The sequence below is a fragment of the Canis lupus genome, chromosome 27 (assembly GCF_048164855.1).
Source record: "Canis lupus baileyi chromosome 27, mCanLup2.hap1, whole genome shotgun sequence".
In the NCBI taxonomy this organism is placed as follows: Eukaryota; Metazoa; Chordata; class Mammalia; order Carnivora; family Canidae; genus Canis; species Canis lupus.
In genome coordinates, this window is record NC_132864.1 from 24,723,280 (window position 1) to 24,748,309 (window position 25,030).

General features: G+C 38.8%; 1 protein-coding gene and 1 pseudogene across 4 annotated transcripts in view; one reads left to right on the forward strand and one right to left on the reverse strand.

Annotated features, from left to right (window-relative positions):
- Positions 1 to 25,030, forward strand: part of CORO1C (coronin 1C) — a 76,927-nt gene that overhangs the window by 40,673 nt on the left and 11,224 nt on the right. For all 4 annotated transcript variants that reach the window (XM_072802944.1, XM_072802946.1, XM_072802947.1 and 1 more), the window contains 2 exons: positions 8,690 to 8,812; positions 22,740 to 22,869. In XM_072802944.1, coding sequence (XP_072659045.1) covers positions 8,690 to 8,812; positions 22,740 to 22,869 — 253 coding nt within the window. The remainder of the gene's footprint in view (positions 1 to 8,689; positions 8,813 to 22,739; positions 22,870 to 25,030) is intronic.
- Positions 10,722 to 10,849, reverse strand: LOC140619849 (U4 spliceosomal RNA; annotated as a pseudogene).

The following is a 25,030-nucleotide window of genomic DNA, read 5'->3' on the forward strand; positions in this document are numbered from 1 at the left end:
CATTAAAAAAACAGTCATTCTGAATGATCTTCTATATAATGCAGAAGTCTTATGGGAAGCTTCCCAATGTTGAATTTTGAGAGTTTGAGAGGGTGAAAATGTCTGCAGGCTCATCTGTGATATACCATCATCTCCTTTAAAAACAGTGCAGTGTGGAGCTCCTTTATAGAAGCAAATCTGTAAGAAGACATCTGTATGCTTCTGTTCTTGTATATTTAGAGTTGTTTGATTGCAACGGTACTGCCCTGGGCATATAGGATGAGTGCACTCCCTAAGTATGGATTCCTTTTTGACATGAGATGTGAGAAATAAATAAAATACACTGTGAAATGTAAGTGGGAGAAGTTATGGTTTTCCACCAAAATTGATGGAAAATATCTTTAATAATTAGAAATATGTCATAAGAGTTACATTGAATTATTTATGCCTCAGGAGGAATGTGTTTGTAGGTTTATTTAAAATTACAAACATTCTTTCTTAGAGAACAGCTAGATAATGTATTTACTGGTATTTAAATTTTGATTTTTACTTTCCCCTCCCCAAAAAAGCCTATTGGAGGAAAGTGTTGCCTAACTCTGGGTTTAATTGAGGCATCAGTTTCCAGGAGCTCTGTTGAGTTTTGTGGCTGCTTTGAAATTTTTGAGAACTTTCCTCAAACCCAAAGTAAATGATAGTGCTAGTGTCTAGGTGGTTTTCTGCCACCATAAGGGTTGCTGGCTGGAACATGTCAAAGCCATCAGCCTCAGCTCGGGCCAGCCACATGGAAATTGTGCTGTCACACCTCTCCCCTGTGCCAGCTGTACACACACTTTGGAGGCTGAATTTTCCCTGGGGCTCATGTTGCTGGGCCCCAGGCAGGCCACTGGATCTTTTAGATAATCACAGTCCATAAGCCAGTGCCCTGACCTGTTTCACTAATATTTCACAAGTTTACTAGGCACGGAGCCAGCTCTGTTGGTAACCTTGGTCATTTTGCCACTTGAGGACTTGCTGGCAATTCCCACCACTTAGGAGTTTTAGCTAGAGGGGTACAATAAGAGCTCTCCTGTGACAAGTGGCAGGAACTAATAAGTAATCAATAAAATTTTAAACATTATTCAAAGCAAGGAGCCTAAATGGTGACTGACTATTCTCAGCTAAACTTTTAATTCCATGCTAGAAAAGAAGTGATATTCTAGATGATGAAGCTGAGGTGTGACACATCCTTAATGAGACAGCAACTTGATTTTTTTTAGTAAATGAAATTACTCTATATGTAAACATTGGAAAACTTATAGGTAGAACTTAAATCACCATTTAGTTAAAAAAAAGTTCTTGTAACTCTTTTTTTCTGACCTCAGCATGCACTTATATTTGCTGCTTAGAGGTGCAGGTGAGCTGTACTGTCACCATGACTTGCAATGGATGTCTCTTCTGAGTGGTCCTTCACAAGCCAGTGATTAGACATGGATTCCTTGGTTTATTCACTGCATGATGAATGAGGATGTGTCATGGGTATGAACAAGAAATGCATTTTCATTAGATCCTAGTGCAGAGTGTTTCTGAGAAACACTGCGTCCACATCTTTACCATATAAGGCCAGTATTGTATGGTTTCCTGCAGTTTCCATGTAGTCGAGCTCTCAGCAGTTTATAATTGCCCAGCTCTACCTCTTTAATAACGTATACCCACTGGGTAAAAGATGTGCTTTTCTTTTGATTAATTTTGTTATGGATAAGAAGATACTCGGGTATAAGCCCTTGAAATCAAGATAGCTGACCCTGGATTGTGTGTGGTGAGCATCCTGTATGTAAAACAGTCCACGCACATTTAAAATGCCAGTTCTTTTCCCATGTCTTCTTTTTTGTTCCTTTATCACTATCAGACATTTAGTCAATTCCCTTTTTGTTCTGCTGAAATTTGATGCTACTTTCCCTGTTTTATTTGGTGTAAGGATTTGTGATGATGTTACCACCAGAGGAAACAGCTGTTGGCAGGATATCATTTTTTATTACCTCTGTTTCTGATGACCAGCTGCCAATAATTCTAACATTACTTTCGTGCCTTTTTCACAACCCGTGGCCTAGTGGGAATTTTCTTTCCCTATGGAAATCTAGTATGGCTGGATGATCAGTGATGTTTTAGAGCTCTGCTTCTTCACTCCATTTCTTTATTTAGAAAATGGGGATAAATAAAGTTGATATATCAAAAAGCAGCTTAGAATGAGGATCTAAAGCTCTTTATACAGTTCCTGGCATGTAATATAAGCACTCTGAAAGTATTAGCTATTTTTTTTAAAGATTTTATTTATTTGTTTGAGAGAGGGAGTGTGCAGGCAGCGGGTGGGATGGGATGGGATGCGTTGGAGCAGAGGGAGAGGGGGGAACAAGCACACTCCACGCTGAGCATGGAGCCTGACTCGAGACTCGATCTCACAATCCTGAGATTGTGACCTAAGCTGAAACCAAGAGTCAGATGCTTAACTGCCACTCAGATACCCCAAGTGTTAGCTATTTTTATTATTATTTATTTTTGATAGGAAGGCAGTGCAGTTGCTCTTTAAGTGATAAATTCCTATGAAAATGTTAGCCTTCTTAGTATATTAATGCTATGGACTTGTCAGCACTGAGCTGAGAATGGAAGCTAGGCTAACTCCTGCTCTCAAATGTCTGACATGACTGAACATTACTGGCCAGTATCTTTAAGCTAGGATTGTATAATTTTCACCTTAAAAAGAAAGTCATTTAGTAAGCTTCTCAGTAGAATTAAGAACAGCTTGTATTAGTACTTCCAGATTGCCCTCAAAATTACTGTATATCTGAGCAAAAGCTCTTCTTAGCCCAGATTGGAAAAAATTATTTTGTGTCCTTAGAAGTTCAGAGTTAAGTGACTGTACTTTGCCATCAAAGCTGCCAGATGTGGTTTGCTGGGGAGAGTGTAAGGATGCAAAGACTCCCGAGATAAAGCACTTCAGATAGAAAAACTTTTTTTCCTTTAGAGTAAAAATTTTTTTAATGTAAAGTTAGTAACAGTACATTTGTCTTGTGTGTATGTGTGAATAACCATATGTTGATGCGTTTCTCAACTTTATATATTTTAATTATTTTTTAAAAATAGGAAGCAAAATAATAGAACACTCATGTACTTACCCACAAGATTAAACAGATGTTAATATTTTTCCCTGTTTATTTCATACCTCCCTTTTTTGAAAAACAATAAAGCATAACAGATGTAGCTGAAATACCCTTCCCTCCTCTTCTCTTTCACCAGAGGTAACCATTTCCTCAAAGTTGGGATGTGTACTTTTATCACGTGTGTATCTATCTATGCATAGGTTATAATATTATATGTGTTAAACCTCTACTTAAGTGATGTTTGTTTCCATACTTAGGACACTTAAATTGCTTCTGCTTTTTTCACTTTTCCCTGTGGTGCCTCATTTAATATATTTTCTGTGTAAAATATGGGAGCCTTGCTCTTCCACAGACTACCCAGAGGCGGTATTGCTCAGGGGTGGGCATCCCCACCTGACCTTTCTGGATCGCTCTCAAAAAGTATGGTAGCAGAAGAAACTCCTATGCCTGGTGTTTTTGAGGTCCTCTTTCCTGACATCCTTGGCAGCACTTGTATTTCAACTTCCAAACTTTTGCCAGTTTTAATAGTTGTGAAGTGTTACCTCACTATTTTAATCTGTAGTCCCTGATTACCAGTGAGACCAGTAGCTTTTCTTACATCTCTAGGGTGTTTGAGTTTCTTTCCCTGTGAGTTCCGTGCTCGTACCATTTGTCATTATTCTGTGTAGGTTGTTTGTTGACTTTGTCTAGTATGGATGTTGCATATGTGTTTTTCTGTCTGCAACTTGTCTTTCCACTCTGCTGCTTTTTTTTTTTTTTTTTTTTTTTTTTTGAGAACAACCCACACTGCTGAGTTTGTTGTTGTTGAGGGAGGTTTGCATCAATATTTATGTCATACAGGCTTCAGTTTCCCTTTCTTATATTGTCCTCTGTGTGAGGGTGGTACATTCCGTATGTAATGAATTCAGTGGTGCTCTTCTTTCTGTTCTCTGGGAAGTTTTATCTGAGATGATCTCTTCCTTGAGTGTTTGGTAAAACTCTGGTAAAACCATCTGGGCCTAGTGACTTTTGGTGTTAACATGATTGACTGATAGGGAGGTGGGTAATATGTGGACTTTTGTTACTGGTTCTTTTATGGTTATGGGTCTATTCAGGTTTTTTATTTATTTTTTATATCTTTTACCTTTAAAAAAAAAGATTTATTTGATAGCACGAGAACACAAGCAGGGGGAATGGCAGTGGGGAGAGGGAGAAGCAGGATCCCTGCTGAGTGGGGAGCCTGTTGATGCGGGGCTCAGTCCCAGCATTCTGGGATCATGACCTGAGCTGAGAGCAGATGCTTAACCAACTGAGCTGCCCAGGTACCCCAGGTTTTTTATTTATTGAAAAAGTTTTGGTATGCTATCTTTTTTTCCTGGGAGATTGCCAGTTCAATCTGGGATGTTCAAATTTATTATCAGATGTTATTCCCAGTATTGTCATATCATGTAAGTTTACACCATAAGTTATGTCCCCTTTAAAATTCCTGGTATTTGTGCTTTCTCTCTTTTCTAAATCTATTGTATTGTGTCAGTTTGGCTTATTATTTATTTTTGTTAGTTTCTTTTTTTTTAAATAATAAATTTATTTTTTATTGGTGTTCAATTTGCCAACATACAGAATAACACCCAGTGCTCATCCCGTCAAGTGCCCCCTTCAGTGCCCGTCACCCATTCACCCCCACCCCCCTTTTTGTTAGTTTCTTCTTGTAATTTTACATTCTGTGGGTGTGCTCTGTATGTTCTAACTTCTCATATTATGTGCTTAGCTCCTTAATTTTTGGACTTTTTGTATAATCATGTAAGGCTACTGATTTTCCATTGGAGGTCTGTTGTAGCTCTGTCCCACAAATTCTGAAACATCATGTGTTTTTCAGTTTTAACCTTTTCTATTGGCCATTATAATTTTTTGTGTGAATTATTTGGTAAAGTAAAAAAAATTTTCAGGTGCCTTGGTAATATGGGGTTTATATATTTTTCTATTAATTTTTTAATTGAATTGCATTGTACTCTGAACATGGGCTACAGGATATTGATTCCTTGGTATTTTGTGAGATTTGCTTTGTGGTATCCTAATTGGTCATCTTAAAAAGGTAATGTTTAATGTGTGCTTGGAAAAAAAGTTAATTTTTGAAATATTGGCTCCAAGGCTGGATTGGCCCATTAGATCAAGCTTGTTACTTGCTAGAGTCTTTTATATTCATGCTAATTTTTGTCTGTTTGCTTGAGAGTCTTTGTTAACATCTCTTAAGATTATGGCTCTGTCCTTTTCTCTTCCTAGTTCTGTCAGATTTCACTATAATTATTTTTAATCTATGTAGTTAGAGGAGTTAGAGTTCATAGAACCCATAGCATCCCAATGAATTGTTTAAATGTTACGTAGTGACATTAACCTTTAATAATGCATTGCATCTTAAAGTTGGTTTGTTCTAGCCAGCTGGCTGTTACATATTTTTGTTTCCTCCTTTAGTGACCTTTTTATTTATTTTTATTTTTATTTATTTTTTTTAAATTTTATTTATTTATTTATGATAGTCAGAGAGAGAGAGAGAGAGAGGCAGAGACACAGGCAGAGGGATAAGCAGGCTCCATGCACCAGGAGCCCGATGTGGGATTCGATCCTGGGTCTCCAGGATCGCGCCCCAGGCCAAAGGCAGGCGCCAAACCACTGCACCACCCAGGGATCCCCCTTTTTATTTTTTAATTTAGTTGCTTTATTATTTCTTTTTTTTTTTTTTTTTTTTTTTTATTTTTTTTTTTTTTATTTTTTTTTTTTTTTGCTTTATTATTTCTTAAACATGACTTGTAGCTGATTTTAATCTAATCTGAGACATGCCTTTCACTGCTGGATTTAATGTTCATATTATAATTTTGTATTCTGTATATCATATTATTATAAAATGGACACCTGTGAGTTCTGCTACCACCTGCTTCAGCAGTGGAATATTACCGGGTGGCAGGCAGTAGCTTCAGGGCTGGGTTACTCACATGGTTTCTGTGTAGTTGCAGGGAGGGAGATAGGGAAAACCAGCTGGCTAGGTGCTCTGTAGCAGTTACCTCTTTAAAGAAAGCTGTGATCAGGGATATGATAGAGTGGATCCCAGCAGTTGCTTAATTTAGGGTACCATTTATTGATCCCTTCAGGTGCTGGGAAAGTACCAAGTCCCCTACTTTGATTGTCTTCAGTTAATCCTCACATGAGCTCTTATAGAAAGAGTTGTAACATTCTCATTTTACAGATGAGGAAATGAGGTTGGGAGATGAAGTCATTTGGCCAGGGCCTCAGAGCTGGAAAAGGATGGAGCTACGACGCCAGCCCAGGCAGTCTGCTTCCCACCCCCTTGTGCTTTGCTGCCTGTAAATGACCTGTCTGTATGGCCCTCCTTAAAATAAACACCCACATTCTATATCATATGGTATTCATTGGCATTTTCTTCTAGTATTCTTTTTTTGGTAATGCAATTCTGAAGATCCAAACGGGGTTGAATTAGATTTGCAAGGGGAAATGAGCATGTGAAACTCCCAGGCTTTAGGTCTGTGGACAGACCATCTCCACACCTCAGTTTAGAGTTCTTCTTTCTCAGCAGAAAACCGTCCCAAAGACTATTACCCCCACAGACCTGATTGAATGTCTCCCTTCTGTGTCCTTGCCCCCCTGTACCTGTCCTGGTGGAGCATGTCTCACGCTGCACTGGAATTGGGGATTTAATGGACTCGAGTCCATGTTCAGCCAATTCAAGGACTGCCCTGTAAACATTTGTACCCCCAGTACTTAGTATGGTGTCTGGCCCCTAAAAGTTCATAAGGGACACATATTTGTAGTTCTTAATGGCAGAGTAAATTAATATATTATGCTAACATATATATAGAACTAATAATAAGTGATAGTAGTTTTTTTTATTATTTACTATATTCCAGGCACTATACAGGCTTACCTCATTTACTACCCTTCCCACATACCATGTCTTTTTTTTTTTTTTTTTTTCCAAACTGAAGATCTTTGGCAATCCTGCATGGAGCAAGTCTGTCGATGCCATTTTCCCAATAGCATTTGCTTACTTCATGTCTCTTTGTCACATTTTGGTCATTCTTGGAATATCTCAGACTTTTTCATAACTAGTATATTTGTTAAGGTTTATCTGTGATCAGTGATTATGATTCATTGACAGCATTCTTCAGCAATAAAGTACTTTTTAATTAAGGTTTACAATTGTATTTGTTTTAGACATAAGTCTTGTGCACTTAATAGATTACATTACGGTGTAAATATAACTTTTATGTGCACTGGGAAATCAGAAATTCATTTGACTTGCTTTAGTTGCAGTGATATGGACCAGAACCTGTAATACCTCTGAGGTACACCTGAAATTAAATTTTTTACATACTTTATACAATTGTAATACTAAGTTATGGTTTGCCAAAAAACTTTATCTAATCCTTACAGTAATCTTGGAAGGTAAGTATTCTTGTTACTCATTTCACAGATGATGAGATGAAGCTCAAGGAGATTATATGACTTGTTTAAGGTCACCTGCTGTTGAAGCAGTAGAGCCTGGTTTTGAACCCATATGTGTCTGACTCTGATACTGTGGTCTTTGCATTTAGCATACTACTGCTCTGGAGATTTCCACAATTGAGTTAAAGTAGAGAAATTACAGAATTTCTTGATATTGAAAAATTTTTGAGACGCCTCGCCCCAGTGATGTGATGACTTGCCATAATAGGAAAACAACAACAGCTACAAAGAATAGGTTCAGTGTTGCTTGGCAGTGATTCATCTTTGTAGACCTGCTTTTAGAGCGTATAGGACCTCAGTGTGGACTGGTATTAACCTGCTTAAAAAGGAAAGAGCTTTTATGTACCTGTTGTTATAGCAGTGTTTGTATTAGTTAACACAAAAATGGGCTTGATAAGCCAGATTGACTTGTTAGATTCAAATGTATAACATGAGCATATTGTGATGTCTACTTAATCAATGTTGAAAATAGTATTCTTAATGAGATGTGGAGTGGATAATGGGTGGGATCCAAGCTGGTGTCAATTAGATGGTCTGGCTGGCTCTTCTGTTGATTGAAGACAGTGAAGAGACTGAGACTTAAAATAGAGTCTGTCCTTCAACCCCTGAGCAATAGCTAAAGCTTTTCTTTTTATTATCCTAACTTTGTATGCTTACAATGCCATTCACTTCCAGTACTGGTAATTTGTTATATTCAAGGGTATTAGTTAATTATATTAAAAGTTATATTTAACATTTTGAATAATACCAAGGGTTTTTTAATAGTAAAAACACACTTATAATTTACAAATTGTGTTTTGGCGAAAAGATTTTATATTTTTGTTGGCTATGCCTAATAATGCAGTTGATTAAATAAAATCTCTGTGGTTCTAGAAGTTTGGATCCTTTTGATTTGGTGGAGTAGTTATTTCTAGAAATGCAAATTGACAGTTCCTACTAGTTGACACTGACCGATGTGAATGTCATCATATATAGACTCTGGATTTGGGGTGGAGGTAACAAAGGAAAAAACGGGCTTGAGAAAACATACAGATTCTGTGGTGTTGGTGTTATATAGTAGATTTGTTTCTCTTTTCTTTCAGACTGGTCGGATTGACAAATCCTACCCTACAGTATGTGGCCACACAGGACCGGTGCTTGACATAGACTGGTGCCCACATAATGATCAGGTCATTGCCAGTGGCTCAGAGGACTGCACGGTTATGGTAAGCTCCCAGGGTGTAGCATGCACAAAGTGAGACCCACCTACTCCTTCCAAAAAGTGTGGGCAGAGGCTTGAAAAGCAGAAGGTCATAGCAATTTTGATTGTCCATTGGATTATACAATATTTTAGTGACAAAGTATAACTATAGATATAAACATAACTGTGATATAAGCCCAGGGCTTATATCAAAGACGTACTATATTGTCTTTCTTCTTCTTTTGTATGGGTGTCCACATGCTTAATGACAGTTGTCACATCTGCTCTGTGGAAAGATTTTGGAGAAAGCAGAATGGCTTTCCAGTACTTCTGTGAATGCCCTTGATCAACAATTCTTCTCACTCCTCTAAAGGAGAAAAAACATGGCTGGCATGAATGGTACATTATAGTGAAAGGTTATATGTAAAAAATGGGATATATAACAGATATTGGGAGATAGTAAGTTTTGCAATAAATAAAGTGCTTATTTCCAAGATAATATCAGAAGGTGTGTTCTGTCTAGTTGGACCCTGTTAAGAAAGTCCTTTTTATGCAGATACACAACATGAAAGATATTTAAAGTAGGTTCTTTACATTCCCTCATTTAGATTCCAAGAGTAGGTTAGTGTGAAACCAGGCTTTGGGATACTTTTTAATGCAAAGCTGCTTGTTCTTGATTATGTTCTTCTTAAGCTTAAAATGTAATTATTGGTTTGGATCAATTCTTAATCCTAGCCCAAAATATGTTGAAAGGCTACCATAAGCACGGATGGGGAATAATGTGGTAAGAGTAGAAATAAGTGAAAGTGGTCCCTATGTCAGTTGCAGGCAATCTCATGTCTGTCGGGTACAGGGCTTGGAGACCCACACTACTATTATTTCCCTCTTCATTTTCTGTAGACTGAGCCAGACTTAGAAACATTGTTTGGAAGGTTTTATTAATTAAAATTATTTTACATAAACACAAATTAATTCCTGAACTGTGTCATTTAAACATTTACTCATTTTTCCTCATGGACTTTTGGCTAAGGATAACTCCTCCTGTGATCTCATAATTTTGGCAGCCAAGTCACATTATAAAGAAATATGCTGCCGTTAAAAGGAATTGTTCTGCTTAGTGTTCATTGCTAAATTGATCATTTTCGTGGCTGCAGACACATTTTGCTAAGGGAAAGGAATATTATTTAGACCACTGATGCCAAATCTTCAACTAAACCTTAACTTCTTCTGAAGAAGCAGGTTTGATTCATCTTAAGAAAACGCCTTTTTTATTATAAAACATACTTAAACAGGGAAGGAAGTTCAGTGAAGTGAATACCCTCTAACCACCACCCAGGTTAGGAAATAGAACATTTTCTTCTCAGACTCTTCCATGCGCTCCTTCGCTGTGGTAACCAGGTAACCACTACTTCTACTCTTCGAATACTCAATTTCTGTTCTTCGTGGTTTTAATTACCCAAGCGTGTATTTCTAGACGCTGTAACTTAGTCTTGCCGGTTTAAAGAACTTGATGTCTTCTAAGTCTTTTGTAATCTGTAGCTTCCTCCTCCATTGTTTCCTTGTCCTTAACAATAAATCTGATGAAGATGCCTGACCTTTGACCTGCATCTTTCAGCTGTCTAGTTTTTGGTGATGGCACGCTCATGGTGCACTTTCAACATGCTTGCCTGTCCTCTGAATTCCCTTCAAATTGGCAGCTGGATCCAGAAGTGTGATCAGATTCAGGTTCAGTACCTTTGGCAAGACTATAGCTAGTGTTATTATGTCCTTCAGTCTAGAGGCCCATGATACCAAGATAATCTGGTCTTTGTTCTTTTTTGATTTGTGCAGTTATCAATGCTCAGTACCTAGATCCATCAAATCCTTAAGGGTCACAATATGGTAATGTTAAATTCTGTTATTTTGTTTTCCATTCTTAGCTGGTAAAAATTGAAAGGTGATAACCCCCTCTTATCTACTATTTGGTTGTCTAGTAGACTGTTCATATAGGAAAGTAGTCTATTAGCAATAATCGCGCCTCGGATAAACCTCATTGGCTACGATACTGCCACTGCGCAAAGCTAGGAAAGTAGTCTAGATGCTCATTTTTTCCTTTGACTTACCCAGTTTTCAAGATAATGAATTGGTTCTCTGTCTTTCTCAGAAAATGACAAGTTAGGTTCTCTACCCCTGACCCCACTTTCATTTCATCTTGAGCTTATGGATTTAAAAGTATTTCATGGGTTTTGATTCGTTACAATTCTTATTTCAAAGCTTAGGTCATCCAGTCTTTGTTAATGGGAACTTTTTCAAATTTCCTGAGGTTTTTTTCACATACCCTAGTTGTTTTTGATAATTTCCTTGCTATTTAGTATGTTAAGGTGTTCCAGGCTTGTCTTGGACATCTCTTTACCCAAGCTTCATACCAGCCACTTCTCTCAGAAGCTCTGGCTTCTTTTAATGGAAAATAGAATTTCTAGATCAGTCTGGATGCTAGGAATGTTCATTGTTACCATGGTGATCTTTTTTTTTTTTTTAAAGACTTTGCAGTAAATGGGACTAGAATATACATACATATTTAAGGATAAAATACCCTGTGACTTCATCCTAATAGTCCTTGTTTAAATTCTGGACTGTCTAGTTTTAACCTAACCTCTTGAACATTGCATCTTTATCTCTCTTCTTGCACACTGAGAATCCAGGTCCTAAAGGGCTCAGAGGGTGAATTAGACTGTTTTGATCTGTCTCATGTGCTTTATCATATTATAGATACAACTAAGAGCAAAACTCAGAGCAAAAATACTATTATGACTACCAGTTGATGATTACAGAAAGTAGTTTTAAAGAACCACAGCTTTTCAATCTATGCTCTCTCTGTTCTTCCGCTTTAAAAATGATATACTTTCTATTCCAAGGTGACGTAGCCATTACATTTAACAGCCTCTCCTTAGTTCTGTAAGTCACTATAGTTAGTGCTCTCCATAGGTCCTTATATCTACTTCTCGTCATTTAGTCTAAGCTCCTTCCCTAGTAGATTCGAGACCCTAGTATGCTAGAACTCAACCAGAGAGTGCTCCCTTCTGGGACAGGCCCCCTGAGGAGAGATTGCAAAAAGAATGGAATCAAGTAGAAAAGGCTCATGGGAACAGTACTTTAAAAAATCCTTCTATATAGATAATGCCTTATCTGTGACCTTTACAGATTTTCTGGTTTTTCTGAATATAAAATCATTGGCGGGATCCCTGGGTGGCGCAGTGGTTTAGCGCCTGCCTTTGGCCCAGGGCGCGATCCTGGAGACCCGGGATCGAATCCCACGTCGGGCTCCCGGTGCATGGAGCCTGCTTCTCCCTCTGCCTGTGTCTCTGCCCCCCCCACTGTGTGCCTATCATAAATAAATAAAAAAAAATTAAAAAAAAATCATTGGCTCAGAGATTTTCCTCAGGTATCTAAATATATTATTCCATTTTCTTTTGGCATAAAGTTTTGATGTAAAAAAAAATCAGATAATCTAATTCTCTCTCCTTTATAAACCATACGTTCTTTTTGCCTAGATGTTCATAAGATTTTTTTTTTCTTAGAATACAGTAATCGTGCTAGAATATTGTTGGTTATTCTGAGTTGGCATTCCTAGGTTGATGGTATGTTCTTTCAATGTAGAATTTCAGGTCTTTTCTTCCCCCTCCCAGGAATATTTTCTCCAGTTATAGTCCTTAGAATTTGTTCTGTTTTCTTGCCTTGGTTTTCTTTTTCAGGGACACTTGTTAATCCATTTGCTTTGTCATCTTTACCTGTCTTCAATATTGGGTCAATTTCTCTCCCAACTTTTTTTCATGTTCATTTATTTTATTTTATTTTTTAATTGAAGTATAGTTGACATAGTGTTTGTTACGTTAGCTTCAGAACTTTAATCTTTTTTCTGCTTTCTACTTATTTCTTTGGGGGCATTATTATGTTTTTAATAATGTGTTCTTTCTTGGTTTGTCTTCATTTCTAAAGTGATTTTTCTTTAATTTCGAAAAAATTTTGCTGCCTTTTGAGTTTTCAAGTTCTGATATTATTTTGAAGTAGTGATGGTTTTTTTCTCATTTTGAAAAAACACTTCTTAGCATTCTTCTGTTGTCTATTGGGATGCTATTCTATACCTTGTTCTCTTTGTTTCTTATAGTAATTTGGGGGGCTTTGGCTTTTTTTTCTTATTTTTGATATGCATTTAATTGTTCTGAAGGTGGCTCAGTTTACACAGCCAACCTAACTTCACAGAGCTCCCCCTTCTGTCCTTTTCAGATAGTGTTCAGAAACGTGGTGGCTTGCTTTCTGAGATTTCCTGGCCTGCTTTTTATTTGGTCTTTCTCCCTGTCATTTCTGTCCTCTGATTTGATTCCATTCCTTGGAATTTATCCTCATTGTGGAGCCTGTCTTGGAAGGGAGCTGTTTATGGTTCACTTCTAGAGTATGGGGTTTAGACTGCTCAAGCCCCTTTAGACCTTTGTATTTCGGGTCCCTATCATTGCTTGCTCTTGGAGAGGGCAAACCCTTCCCAGTTTCCACTGCTTGCCTCTACATTGGCCTGCTGCTGCCAGGTCTGTGAAGCACCCCATCACTACCCCATGATTTTTCCACACAGAGACCCCTAATACACAAGTCATATGGCTGTTGGTAGTTTTCCTCCTCCCACTTGGATTTGGGGGTTATCACGTAGTTCTGGGTTTTTGTTTGCTCTGTGTTTTTACAGAGAGACTTGAGGAGATCCCAAAATTGTGCTTGCCACTGATACCACCATCCTTCCAGAATCTTCTGACCTTGACCTTATATTGGTATTGCCAGAGTGAACATTTTGTAAATTAAGTAATACTTTGAGATTAATCCTCCTCTTAGTTTGCTTTTTTAAGCCCTTAAGTGTGGCACTGATATTTTAATTGTTTAATATCCCCCAAATCTTTTTTTTTTTTAAGATTTATTTACTTACTCATGAGAGACACACAGAGAGAGGCAGAGACACAGGTAGAGAGAGAAGCAAGCTCCCCTCAGCAAGCCCAATGTGAGTCTCATTCTGGATCCCAGATCATGCCCTGAGCCCTGAGCCCTGAGCCAAAGGCAGATGCTCAACCACTGAGCCACCCAGGTGTCCCCATTTGTTATTATTATTAGGGCAATTACAAGAAGCTTCTATAGTTTAGCAATTGAAATGAAATTTTAGGGATCTCTGGGTGGCGCAGCGGTTGGGCGCCTGCCTTTGGCCCAGGGCGCGATCCCGGAGACCCGGGATCGAATCCCACATCGGGCTCCCGGTACATGGAGCCTGCTTCTCCCTCTGCCTGTGTCTCTGCCTCTCTCTCTCTCTCTCTCTGTGACTATCATAAATAAATAATAAATAAAAATTAAAAAAAAAATGAAATGAAATTTTAAAGAAATAGTTGATTATCTCCAACTGCACTTTCTCAGTACCTCATTTTTCCCTTTGCTCTCCTGAAGGTAAAAGAACACTATGATAGACCAAACCATTTCAGACATAACACGATTTTTAAATTTTATTTTTACTATATTATTATTTTTTAACTAATCTCCACGCCCACTGTGGGGCTCAAACTCATGACCTAGAGATCAGGAGTCACCTGCTTTACTGATGGAGCCAGCCAGGCACCCAAGTACTATTTTTTAAAAACAGAAATGCTTTCAGTAGTTTCCCAAGCCTAGGCTGTTGGTAGTAACCCAGGAGCTCAAATAGTAGGTAGTGTAACAAGACTTCATTCTAGTAAGAGAAGAGTCTTTTTTTTTTTGAGAAGAGTCTTAAGAAAAGTCCAAAGATGGGGATTTTGGAGCATGTGGAGGCCACTTACATGCTCTCAACCTCATTTACCTTATAGGTAAAATAATAATAATAACAACAAGTGTAAAATAATAAAAACAACAAGGAAGCTATAAATATAAAACATGTTACTATTTTTTACATTGTACCTATAGTGGATTCATAGCAGTAAGAATATCTTTAGCAAATATTTGTTAAAAAAATAAAATAGAACCACTTTGTCAAATGAACTGTAAAAGAATTATTTTTTATTTTTTAATTTTAATTTTAATTTTTTTTATTTTTAAAGATTTATTTATTTATTCATTCAGAGAGAGCGAGAGAGAGGCAGAGACACAGGCAGAGGGAGAAGCAGGCCCCATGCAGGAAGCCCGATGTGGGACTCAATACCGGGTCTCCAGGATCACACCCCAGGCTGCAGGCAGCGCTAAACCGCTGCGCCACTGGGACTGCCCTTTTTTTTTTTTTTTTTTAAGATTTATTTATTTTTTTCATTCAGAGAGAGCGAGATTATTTTTTTATTTTAAAATACTTTACTTATTTATTCATGAGAGACACACAGAGAGAGGCAGAGACACAGGCAGAGGGAGGAGAAACAGGCTCCATGCAGGGAGCCTGATGTGAGACTTGGTCCGGGAATCCAGGATCACGCCCTGAGCCAAAGGCAGACTAAACCACTGAGCCACCCAGACATCCCAACTATAAAAGAATTAAATTGAGATTTCTTTTTCTTTTTTTAGAGAGAGAGCACCTGACGGGGTCAGGGTAGGGAATGTAGCACAGTGAGGCAGAGGAATAAAATCTTAAGCAGGCTCCATGCCCAGCACAGAGCCTGTCGCAGGGTCTCCATCACACAACCCTGAGATTATGACCTAAGCAGAAATCAAGAGTTAGATGCTCAATGACTTTGCCACCCAGGCGTCCCTAAAAATTAATTTTAAAACTGCTTTTTGTATTTATAATTTTAATTCTATTAAATCCTAAGCATTTAAGCATTGCTTTGTTAATTTTGCAAGCATCAATTCAGTAACAGTGATATCTCTTTCATTGTAGGTTTAGGAAAAGGAGTGCCAGGCTATTGGTACATTCCTTCATCTTTTATAAATGGCTTCTTTAAGCAGCCTAAAAGTAAATTATATTGGTGTATCTTACCTTGAATGTACTTAAGAAAAATATTATATTTATTTATTCATGAGAGGCAGAGACACACGAGAGGGAGAAGCAGGCTCCCTGTGGGGGACTTAATCCCAGGACCCCAGGATCATGACCTGAGCCAAAGGCAGATACTCAGCCACTGAGCCACCCAGGCGTCCCAGAGCCACCTAGGTGTCCCTGCATGTCCTTTTTAGCAGTTTCTTATCCTGGCAGAAAACAATTATATATAAATTATATAATTTTTAGCAGTTTCTTATCCTGGCAGAAAACATTTTTAAAAATTTTTAGCAGTTTCTTATCCTGGCAGAAAACAATTATATATAAATTATATATAAACTTTTCCCAGAAATTATGCTCTGCTTCTAGGTTTTTTCAGACTTTTTGTACTTTTCTCCAACAATATCTTCTCATAGAGAGTTTTAAAGATTGTGGCTACTAAGTATTTTACTTGGGAAAAGTTTAGCTCAAGAAAATATTACTATTTTAAATAATACAAAGAGGAGCCAAGTTAAGTTTAGTGAATGACATTGATTCACCGTTGTTCCTTATCTGCAGGGAGTAATCAAACATAAATGCAAAAAATGGCCAATTCAAACAGTGGGTTGCAATCATTGTTTCTCCCAGAGTCTGGGAGAGGGAAAGATCTTGGAAACAGAGTATTTGTCTTACTAGTCTCTGGCTAGATGTTCTCACCAGTCCCAAAATCTGTGACAGATTTTCCTAATACAGCTTTTGCCTTGAAATAAAAATGGAAGTGACTTTGTAGTTGGTGAGAGTGAATTCCTCAGTCATTCTGCAGGGCTTCGTGTCATTTCTGTTTTGTGCAGATTGCATCTGGGCCATTTGCCAGTAGGTGTTATAACCTGGGCACATTAGAAGCCAGCTCTCAGTTCTTGATTTTCCCAAAACTAACTTTTTTTTTTTAAAGACTGTATTTATTTATTCATGAGAGACACAGAGACAGAGAGAGAGAGGAAGAGACACAGGCAGAGGGAGAAACAGGCTCCATGCACGGAGCCTGATGTGGGACTTGATCCCTGGTCTCCACGATCATCAGGCCCTGGGCTGAAGGCTGCTCTAAACTGCTGAGCCACCCAGGCTGCCCGAAACTAATGTTCTTAATGGCCTGGTTTATTTAGGCAGTTTCTGTAGGGGCAGTTTCTGCTGCTCTGTAACTGCTACAGACTCTGTGAGCTTCTTCCTGTCTCTTAAGATCATCTCTTTCTTCACTTTCCCTTTGGAATTCGTTTCCTTAGCACTTAAAAAATATGGCCTTCGGGAGGGAATACCCTTTTTATGACTGTAACTCTAGTGCTAGACCAGTAGCAAGTTCAAGAGAGGTAATTAAAATAGGGAAGCAGTGTCTAGAAATGCTTGTGTGTGCTTTAAATTTGCACTGTGTTTGAGACACAACACCATTAATGAATTGGATAAAAATTACTCCTTGAGAGAAACCCAAGTTTCTTTATTTTCATCACGCTTTCTTCTTTTTTTTTTTCAAAGATTTTATTTTTAAGTAACCTCTACACCCAGTGTGGGGCTTGAACTCACAACTCTGAGGTCAAGAGTCTCATGCTCCTCTAACTGAGCCAGCCAAGTGCCCCCATTCATCACTTTTTTCCTATTGGAACTGTTCTCTTGAGCTGTCCTTTTTCCATTTTCAGAATTTCACATGTTGAAAAGGATTCCAGTGATACATTAGTTCCTGAACATGTGCTTCAAGTTATTTTTTCCCAGAACCATGATGGGTTTTTACTAATTGATTTGCTTTTTCATCTGGAAGCCCTTGGGGCTGATTACGTGTTTTTTGTTTTTGTTTTTGTTTTTCTTTTTCAAAACAAAACATTGCCATAGCAATGTCCTGTCCAAATAGAAAATTTTCAGGACTACAAATTATTATTTAAAAAAACAAAGCAAAAATCTGGTGGAGGAGAGAGAGAGTTTGTTATCCCTGCTGTGCTGGGATGCTCAGTCTGGGCATAGCAGAGGATGGTTGGCACCTATTTTCCTCTCTACTCGTTGACATGTTTTTGAAAAAGCTATTGGTTTTAGAGTGGTTTTAGACATGGTTTTTTATCCATGTCTCTGCGTAGACCTCAAAGTTGTTTTCATTTGTGCTGATGGGCGTAGGCATATATACTAGAGCTTTCACACGTAATATCTTGGATGTAAATTAGGTAGTTGGTTACAGTGCTGAATTAATTTGAAGATAAGGCTCATGAAAGAAATCTTGATGTTCACTCTTGAAAATATATGCAGACTCAGAGCAAACAGCAAGAAAAATAATTGTGAACGCAGTAAGCATTTGTGGTTTTTTTGGCCAAGCCATGTTTTATAAGCCCTTATGTGCATGATTATATTTAATTGTTATAACAGCACAGTAAGACAAGAGGATGTCTCATTTTACAGCCTAGGAAACACCAGCCCAGGCAGTAACTGGTTTGTCAAAGGTCACCCTGTTCGCAGTATCTCACGACAGGGAAGTGCTTCGGGTATACAGAATGTTTTAGCTCTTTTCATGCATCCAGTAATGCATGTAAGTAGAGTTGATGCTGGCCCCATATCAAACAAGGAAATTGAAGCTCCCAGAAGTGAAGTCCCTTCTTAATATTAACACAACCACTTAGTACCCTAGCTCTGTCAGGCGCCGGTGTCTTCTGGCATCTAGGCTAGCGTCCTTTCTGCCACACCAGGCTACGTCCCAGACTACAAGAAGACTAAACACATACCAAGTCGGGGTTCAGCTTTGTTGTCCCTGCACTTTAGGAGGCAAGATCTCTTTGGTCCAAACAGGAAGGCCATTGCCTGGAAGCCTCAGACAAACACTACAAAGGACAGAGCCACAGGCCGTGAGTAGGGCCAGTGGGCACCAGCCAGAGGACGTGCAAGTTTTATGTGGAAAAGCTTACAGATCTTCCAGCTCTTTTCCATAGTCCATAATGCAGAACACCACCACCTTTACTTATCACTAAAGACAAGAAGAGTTCCATCATCTTTTCATTGAGTTTCACAGACTTTTCCAGTCACTGACCTCCCACTGTAAATCCTCAGGCCTATGTTACTTCTTCCTTCTTTTTCTCTTCTTCCTGTCACCGAACTCCTATTCGTTGTTAGAGGTCATCCCCTCAGAGAGCCTTCCTGGCTGCACCAGACTGGATAGCAAGAAGGTAACCTTATGACACTTGAGTTTTCATGCAGCACCTGACTTATACCAGTGTAGCTTTGGTTACATACACTGTGTGGTTTCCTGGCACATAATACAGGCAGTAGCAATGGCTAATGCTTAGGAAGAGCTTGTCTTATGACAGGCATTATTCTAAATACTCTGGATTCTTACTACCACATTGCTTCTCAAAACTGTAATGAAAGCAGAATCATTATTATTCCCATTTTGCAGATGAGAAAATCTTAAGTCTCTGAAAGTTTAGGTCAGTATCTCCAAGGTTATGCAGCTGCTATGCGGCAGAATCAGGAATTGAACAGTCTAGTCTAGTTCTGGAGCCCCTGTTCTTAGCCACTTCACTGTTGTGTCTCTGCATTTGGGGGGCACTAATTGTTTGCTGGGCACTGTTCTAGGGCTTACAAACTCATTTAATCCTCACAGCAGCCCTAGAAAGTATAAGTACTCATGTTTCCTCTGTGCACAGGGATGTTGAGTTGTTTGCCCAGGACCATCATTATAAGTGGCCCAGGCAGGATTTGAACCAGGATCTGTTTGGCTCTGGCACCCATGCCCTAAGCCTCTACATCATACCACTTGCTTTGATTTTTGGTCTTCTAGAAGTCTCTGCTTTCTATCAGACTGTGAACCCCTTGAAAGCAGAGCCTGTATGTAGTCCCCTTCCCCGCCACCCCCCCACCCCCGCCTTCCACCCTTACAGAGGCTACTTGAGAGAGGTGTTGTTTGAATGAGTGACCAAGGTGGCAAAATCTGCCAAGGTGAGATAAAAAAAGGAACAGTTTCCTCATTTTAAAAATTACATAATAAGTGTTTTGCTTCATCATTAAAATTTCCTTGCAGTCCAAGGAAAAATGTGGCTGAGGGAGCAGCTAGAGAGAGGAAAAAGTAATGTCCCATTCTGGGCTCTGCTTCCACCTTCATATTTAAGATTGGAAATGCTGACTATGAACAAAGACTTCTATCACTCCATGCCTCATTAGGGATTTAGAAAACACACTGTTTAATTGTGGTCAGAGTTGGATACAGGGTGCAGAGGTTTCCAGTCCTTTGTATGAGTGAAAACCAGCAGCCCATGGTTGTGGTGCCATCTGGAGATGGCAGGTGGTGTTACTGCTCCAACAGCTCTAAGACTGGGTCAGAATTCAACTTGGAAAATGCATTTCCAGTTGAGTCAGTGAAGTCCCATTTCATAATTGTTTCTCTGTGACTTCATGCTTTGATCAAATCAGTAGTTGTTTTCCATTCCTTCTGTTAAAATAAATAAATAAATAAATAAATAAATAAATAAATAAATAAATAAATAAATAAATAAAAAAAATTAAAAAATAAAAAAACAAGGCCTGCTCTACATTCAGGTAGTTAAGTTCAATTTGGAGCTGTTTGACTACTTATAAAGCCTTGACTAAAAATAGTGTATATCAGGATAAAAGCAAACTTATAATGCGGGGGGGTGGCAAGCAGATGCCACACCCCTGGGGGAGAGAGGCAAGGTAGATCTTCTTTTGCTGTCTATGCTTGCTCACAGCTGCATTGTTTAAAATTTGAGGGTTCAGGAGAAATCAGGTGATGTGCTAATAACTCAGACCCTCAGAAGACACCTTTGTTTTGCCGTGATTGACGTAAGGGGTTGTGTAGTTAGCCTGGACAGAATTTAGTTGTAAGAATGATCACTTAATTCGTGACTTTTCTCATTCTTCAGGATGGCAAACTTTTTCTTCTAATTTTTTGCAGGACACCAGAACTGAACTGAACCTTAAACACTCATCTAATCCAGACCTCTGCCTTCCACTAAGCAGTTGAAAACAGTTCCTTAAAAATCCCCAACAAAGGAAAATTTTGTTTCTCACTTGTTCCACTGTTGAGCATGATCTAAGTTTTTCATGGCAAGTTCTAAGTTTTTCATGAACTAGTTCCTTAAAATCTTTTTTGGTGGTAAATTTATTTAATAATACATTTGAGTTGTTTAATATATTTTAAACATACAGATTATTTAATATCTGTATGTTTAAAATATATTAAAGTATTTAATGTGTTTTAATCTCCATATATAAGAAGATCATTATCATTATTTTAAACTTTAGCTTTTCCACAAATTTAATGTTACTTAATATCTGGTTTTCTACAGGATTCTATGACTCAGCTTAGTGGTGACTCCGTTCTTTCTTCTCAGAGGGTGTCTCTTAGTCTATTAAAAGGTCTTCCTTTCACTGTCATAGTCTCTTGTCCCTTCTGTCTGATGCTTTTTGCAACCCTGTCCCCTCTGCCACCCTGGCATGTCTGCAGGAAGATATGGCGAATCTTCTGTGTGTCTTTGCCAGTCAGGATTTTTTAAACCACTTCATTGAGCTATAATACACATACAGTTCGCCCATTTAAAGTGTACAATTCAGTGGTCCTAATTTCACAGATACATACAGCCATTACCAGAGATGATTTTAGCACATTTCATTACCTCAAAAAAGAAACCCTCTACCCATTAACTATCACTGCCCCCAAGTCCCCGGTTCTAAGCAACCACTAATCTACTTTCTGTCTCTACATATCTTTCTATTCTGGATCTTTCATGTATACAAAATCCTGCAATATGTGTGGTCTTTTGGAACTCACTTTTATCACTTAGCATAATATTTTCAAGCTTCATCCATGTTGTAGCATGAATCAGTACTCAGTTGCTTTGTGTGGGCAAATAACATTCCGATGTATAGAGATAGCACATTTTGTTTATCTCTCTCAGTTGCTGGACATTTAGGTTGTTACCGCATTTTGGCCTTTATGAATAATGCTGCAATGAACATTCACGTACAAGTTTTTGTCTGGACGTAGATTTTCATTTCTCTTGGGTTGCCTTAGGAGTGATAATGCTGGGGCATATAGTAATTCTATGTTTAATCATTTGAAAACTTGTCAGATTTTTCCAAAGTGGCTGCACCATTTTACATTCCCACCAGCGGTGGGGTTGGGGGCGGGGGGGCTCTGATTGCCTCCCATCCTCATGGATCACTCATGGTCTTTTGATTATAGCCTCCTAGGGGGTATGAGCCAATATTTTATTATGGTTTAGATTTGCATTTCCCTAATGACTAATATTGTGCACATTTTCATGTGCCTTAAAACTATCTATATATCTTTCTTGCAGAAATGTTCTGTTTAGATTCCTTGCCTATTTTAAAAATTGGGTTATTTTCCTTTTATTACTGATTTGTTCAGAGTCCTTTATATATTCTTTTTCATTGTCTTGATCGTGTCGTTTGAAAGGCAAAGTTTTTAATTTTGATAAGGCCCAGTTTATCTTTTTTTCTTCACAAGATTTTTCTATGATAAATGTTACAGAATTTATTATGTATATTATGTATATTTTTATTTTCCAAATGTAAAACACAGAAAACATGTTGTTTTAAAAACTGCACCATCCCTCAGGAGCCCTAGTGGGGCTGCTCCCCCCTCCAGAACTGTGGGCCTAGCTGGGTGCTGTCCCACAGTGCTGCTTCTCACAGGTGCTTCACTTGTTTTCTATTCTTCTTTCCTTTTTTTTTTTTTTTTTTCCTCACGCTTCTAGCTGGAGAGTTTTGAACTTAACAGGGAATTTTAAATAAAATCTGAACTATTATTAAATAAAAGTGGAGAGGCAATATTTCATAGGCCTGATGAATGTTCTGATCTTTAATATCCTCCATTTTAAAAGTACCTCCATAGATGTAGTCGTTGTACAATATTCTGCCTTTTGTCCAAAGACCAGTGTGTGTTCTATTTCTGCAGAGCAAGTCTGCAAATTGGATGGTCACAGTAAAAGGTCATCCCTCATATGGACCCTCTTGCTTCCTTTCCCAACAGGTGTGGCAGATCCCAGAAAACGGACTCACTCTTTCCCTGACCGAACCTGTGGTAATTTTAGAAGGCCACTCGAAGAGAGTTGGCATTGTGGCCTGGCATCCAACTGCCCGCAATGTACTTCTTAGTGCAGGTAGGAGCAAAGTGGTGGGTAAGGGCCAATGTGTTTGACCATGCGTTGTGCAGTGGCCAATGTGTTTGTGCATTGTGCAGTTCTGAAGCAGCTTACTGGGAATCCACGGTGAGGGGCTAAGATGCAGCAGCTCCCCAGCCCACCTGCAGACATGCACATGTCTGTGTGAAAAGGCCAATGACTCAAGACTTCTTGCCTAGAGAAATGAACACGCTTACCTAGAATTCCAGCAGACTCATGGCTCCTGCTGGGGCCCTTCATGGAACACAGTTTTAGTTATTCCTGATACAGCAGGAGGATCCCTCATGGGAGCCCTGGGTGCCAGGCTCTGATGTTGTTGCCCATCTTGGGGTGGTCCTGATAGGCAAATCTCCTCCTTCCTTTAAGGAAGATACTTTGATTTTTTTCTCCTTATACATATAATACATGTATGTTATAGGAAAAAATATATAAATAAAAGGGGAAAATAAAATCATTTGTAATCCTACCAGTCCATCACCATTGATATTTCTTTCCAGAAGATACTTATGCTAACATACATAAATGATTTTACCCACAAAAATGGGTTCAGACATTTTACATGTGACCTGCTTTTTGTATTTAGTGGTGCGCTGTGGTCCTCTCCGTGTCCTATTAAATGTTATTCCTGTGATATTTTTAACAATGCTACCAATACTTGGATACCTTCATTTATTTAATTAGGCCCCTATTTCAGTACACTGAGGCTTTCTGCATTTTTTTACACTGTTGAACAGCACTACAGTGTATCAAACCAGGACCTAGTGTTCTTGCTTTGCCACTAGAGTAGTTTCCAAGTGTTATCCTACAGAAATCTTGTCCTCAGTCTACAAGTTGAGGTTTTATCTTTTATAGGAACAATACAAAGGTCACAAGGGAGCCTTTTGGGATGGTGGAAATGTTCTATATCTTGATTGTGTTGGTGGCTACATGAATATATACATTTGTCAAAGTTTAGCAAATGTATACTCAAAATGGGAACGTTGCATTGTATGTAAATTATACCTTAATAAAAGTGATTTATGAAAACTGCTAGTGGTAGAATTTCAAAGATATTTCCTCTCACCAGTAAAAAAAAAAGGAAGGGAGGAGGCAGTTGAGCTTTTTTAAGTAGGAATAGAGGGTGTTTATGGTGAATTTACCAGGTACCTATTGAAATCAAGGGCTGCTTTTAAAAAATGACGCTATATAGAATTCTCTCTTTTATTTAAAATCACAAGTAACTATACCTGGGAACCCTCCTAATGTTCTCCTCACTCTGATAAGGAGAGAAAACAGTTCCAAAGGCGGAATTCTGTCATGGAAATTTTCCTGCTGCCCCTTGTCATCGAGGTCGAACATAGGGCATCATCAGCCAACTGTTTCCCACTCTGCCTTCTACAAGCAAAGGAGAATGCCTTGATGGCAGTGTTGTGCATATTTTAAGACTACATGATCCATCCATGGTGGCTGAAGTTACCTGTTTGCCTGTGGTGCACAAGGCAGAAGGGTCGGGTCTCATCCCAGGGTTCAGCTACAGCTTTGCTGTTGTGCATGCTTTTTCTCCAGTCTCCTGCTTCTAGCCCTTAGACAGCTTAGGTGTCTGGGTATCAGTGGCTAAGTTTTTTGAAATGCTTGCAAAATTGGCTTATTGACAAGAATTTATCTTCAAGATATCCATCCTTTATTTGGCTTTATCCTTGAACTAATGTCCTGGAAGGCAACAAATGGCACCTGCCTTTCTTTCTTTTTTTTTTTTTTAAGATACTGTTTATTTATTCATGAGACACAGAGAGGCAGAGACACAGGCAGAGGGAGAAGCAGACTCCTGGGGACCTGGATCACCACCTGAGCCAAAGGCAGATGCTTTACCTCTGAGCCACCCAGGTGTCCCTGGCACCCGCCTTTTGAAGGAATCTAGGGTGGGGTGCCTGGGTGGCTCAGCCAGGTAAGCATCCAACTCTTGGTTTCGGATCAAGTCGTGATCTCAGGGTCCTGGGATCGAGTCCTGCATCAGGCTCCATGCTCAGCAGGGGTTCTGCTTGGGATTCTCTCTGTTCTTCCCTCCATGCACGTCCTCTTTCTCTCTCAAATAAATAACTCTTTAATAAAATAAAGGGAACTTGGGGCTGATGCTTGAAGGAAAGTAGAGTCTATGATCAGA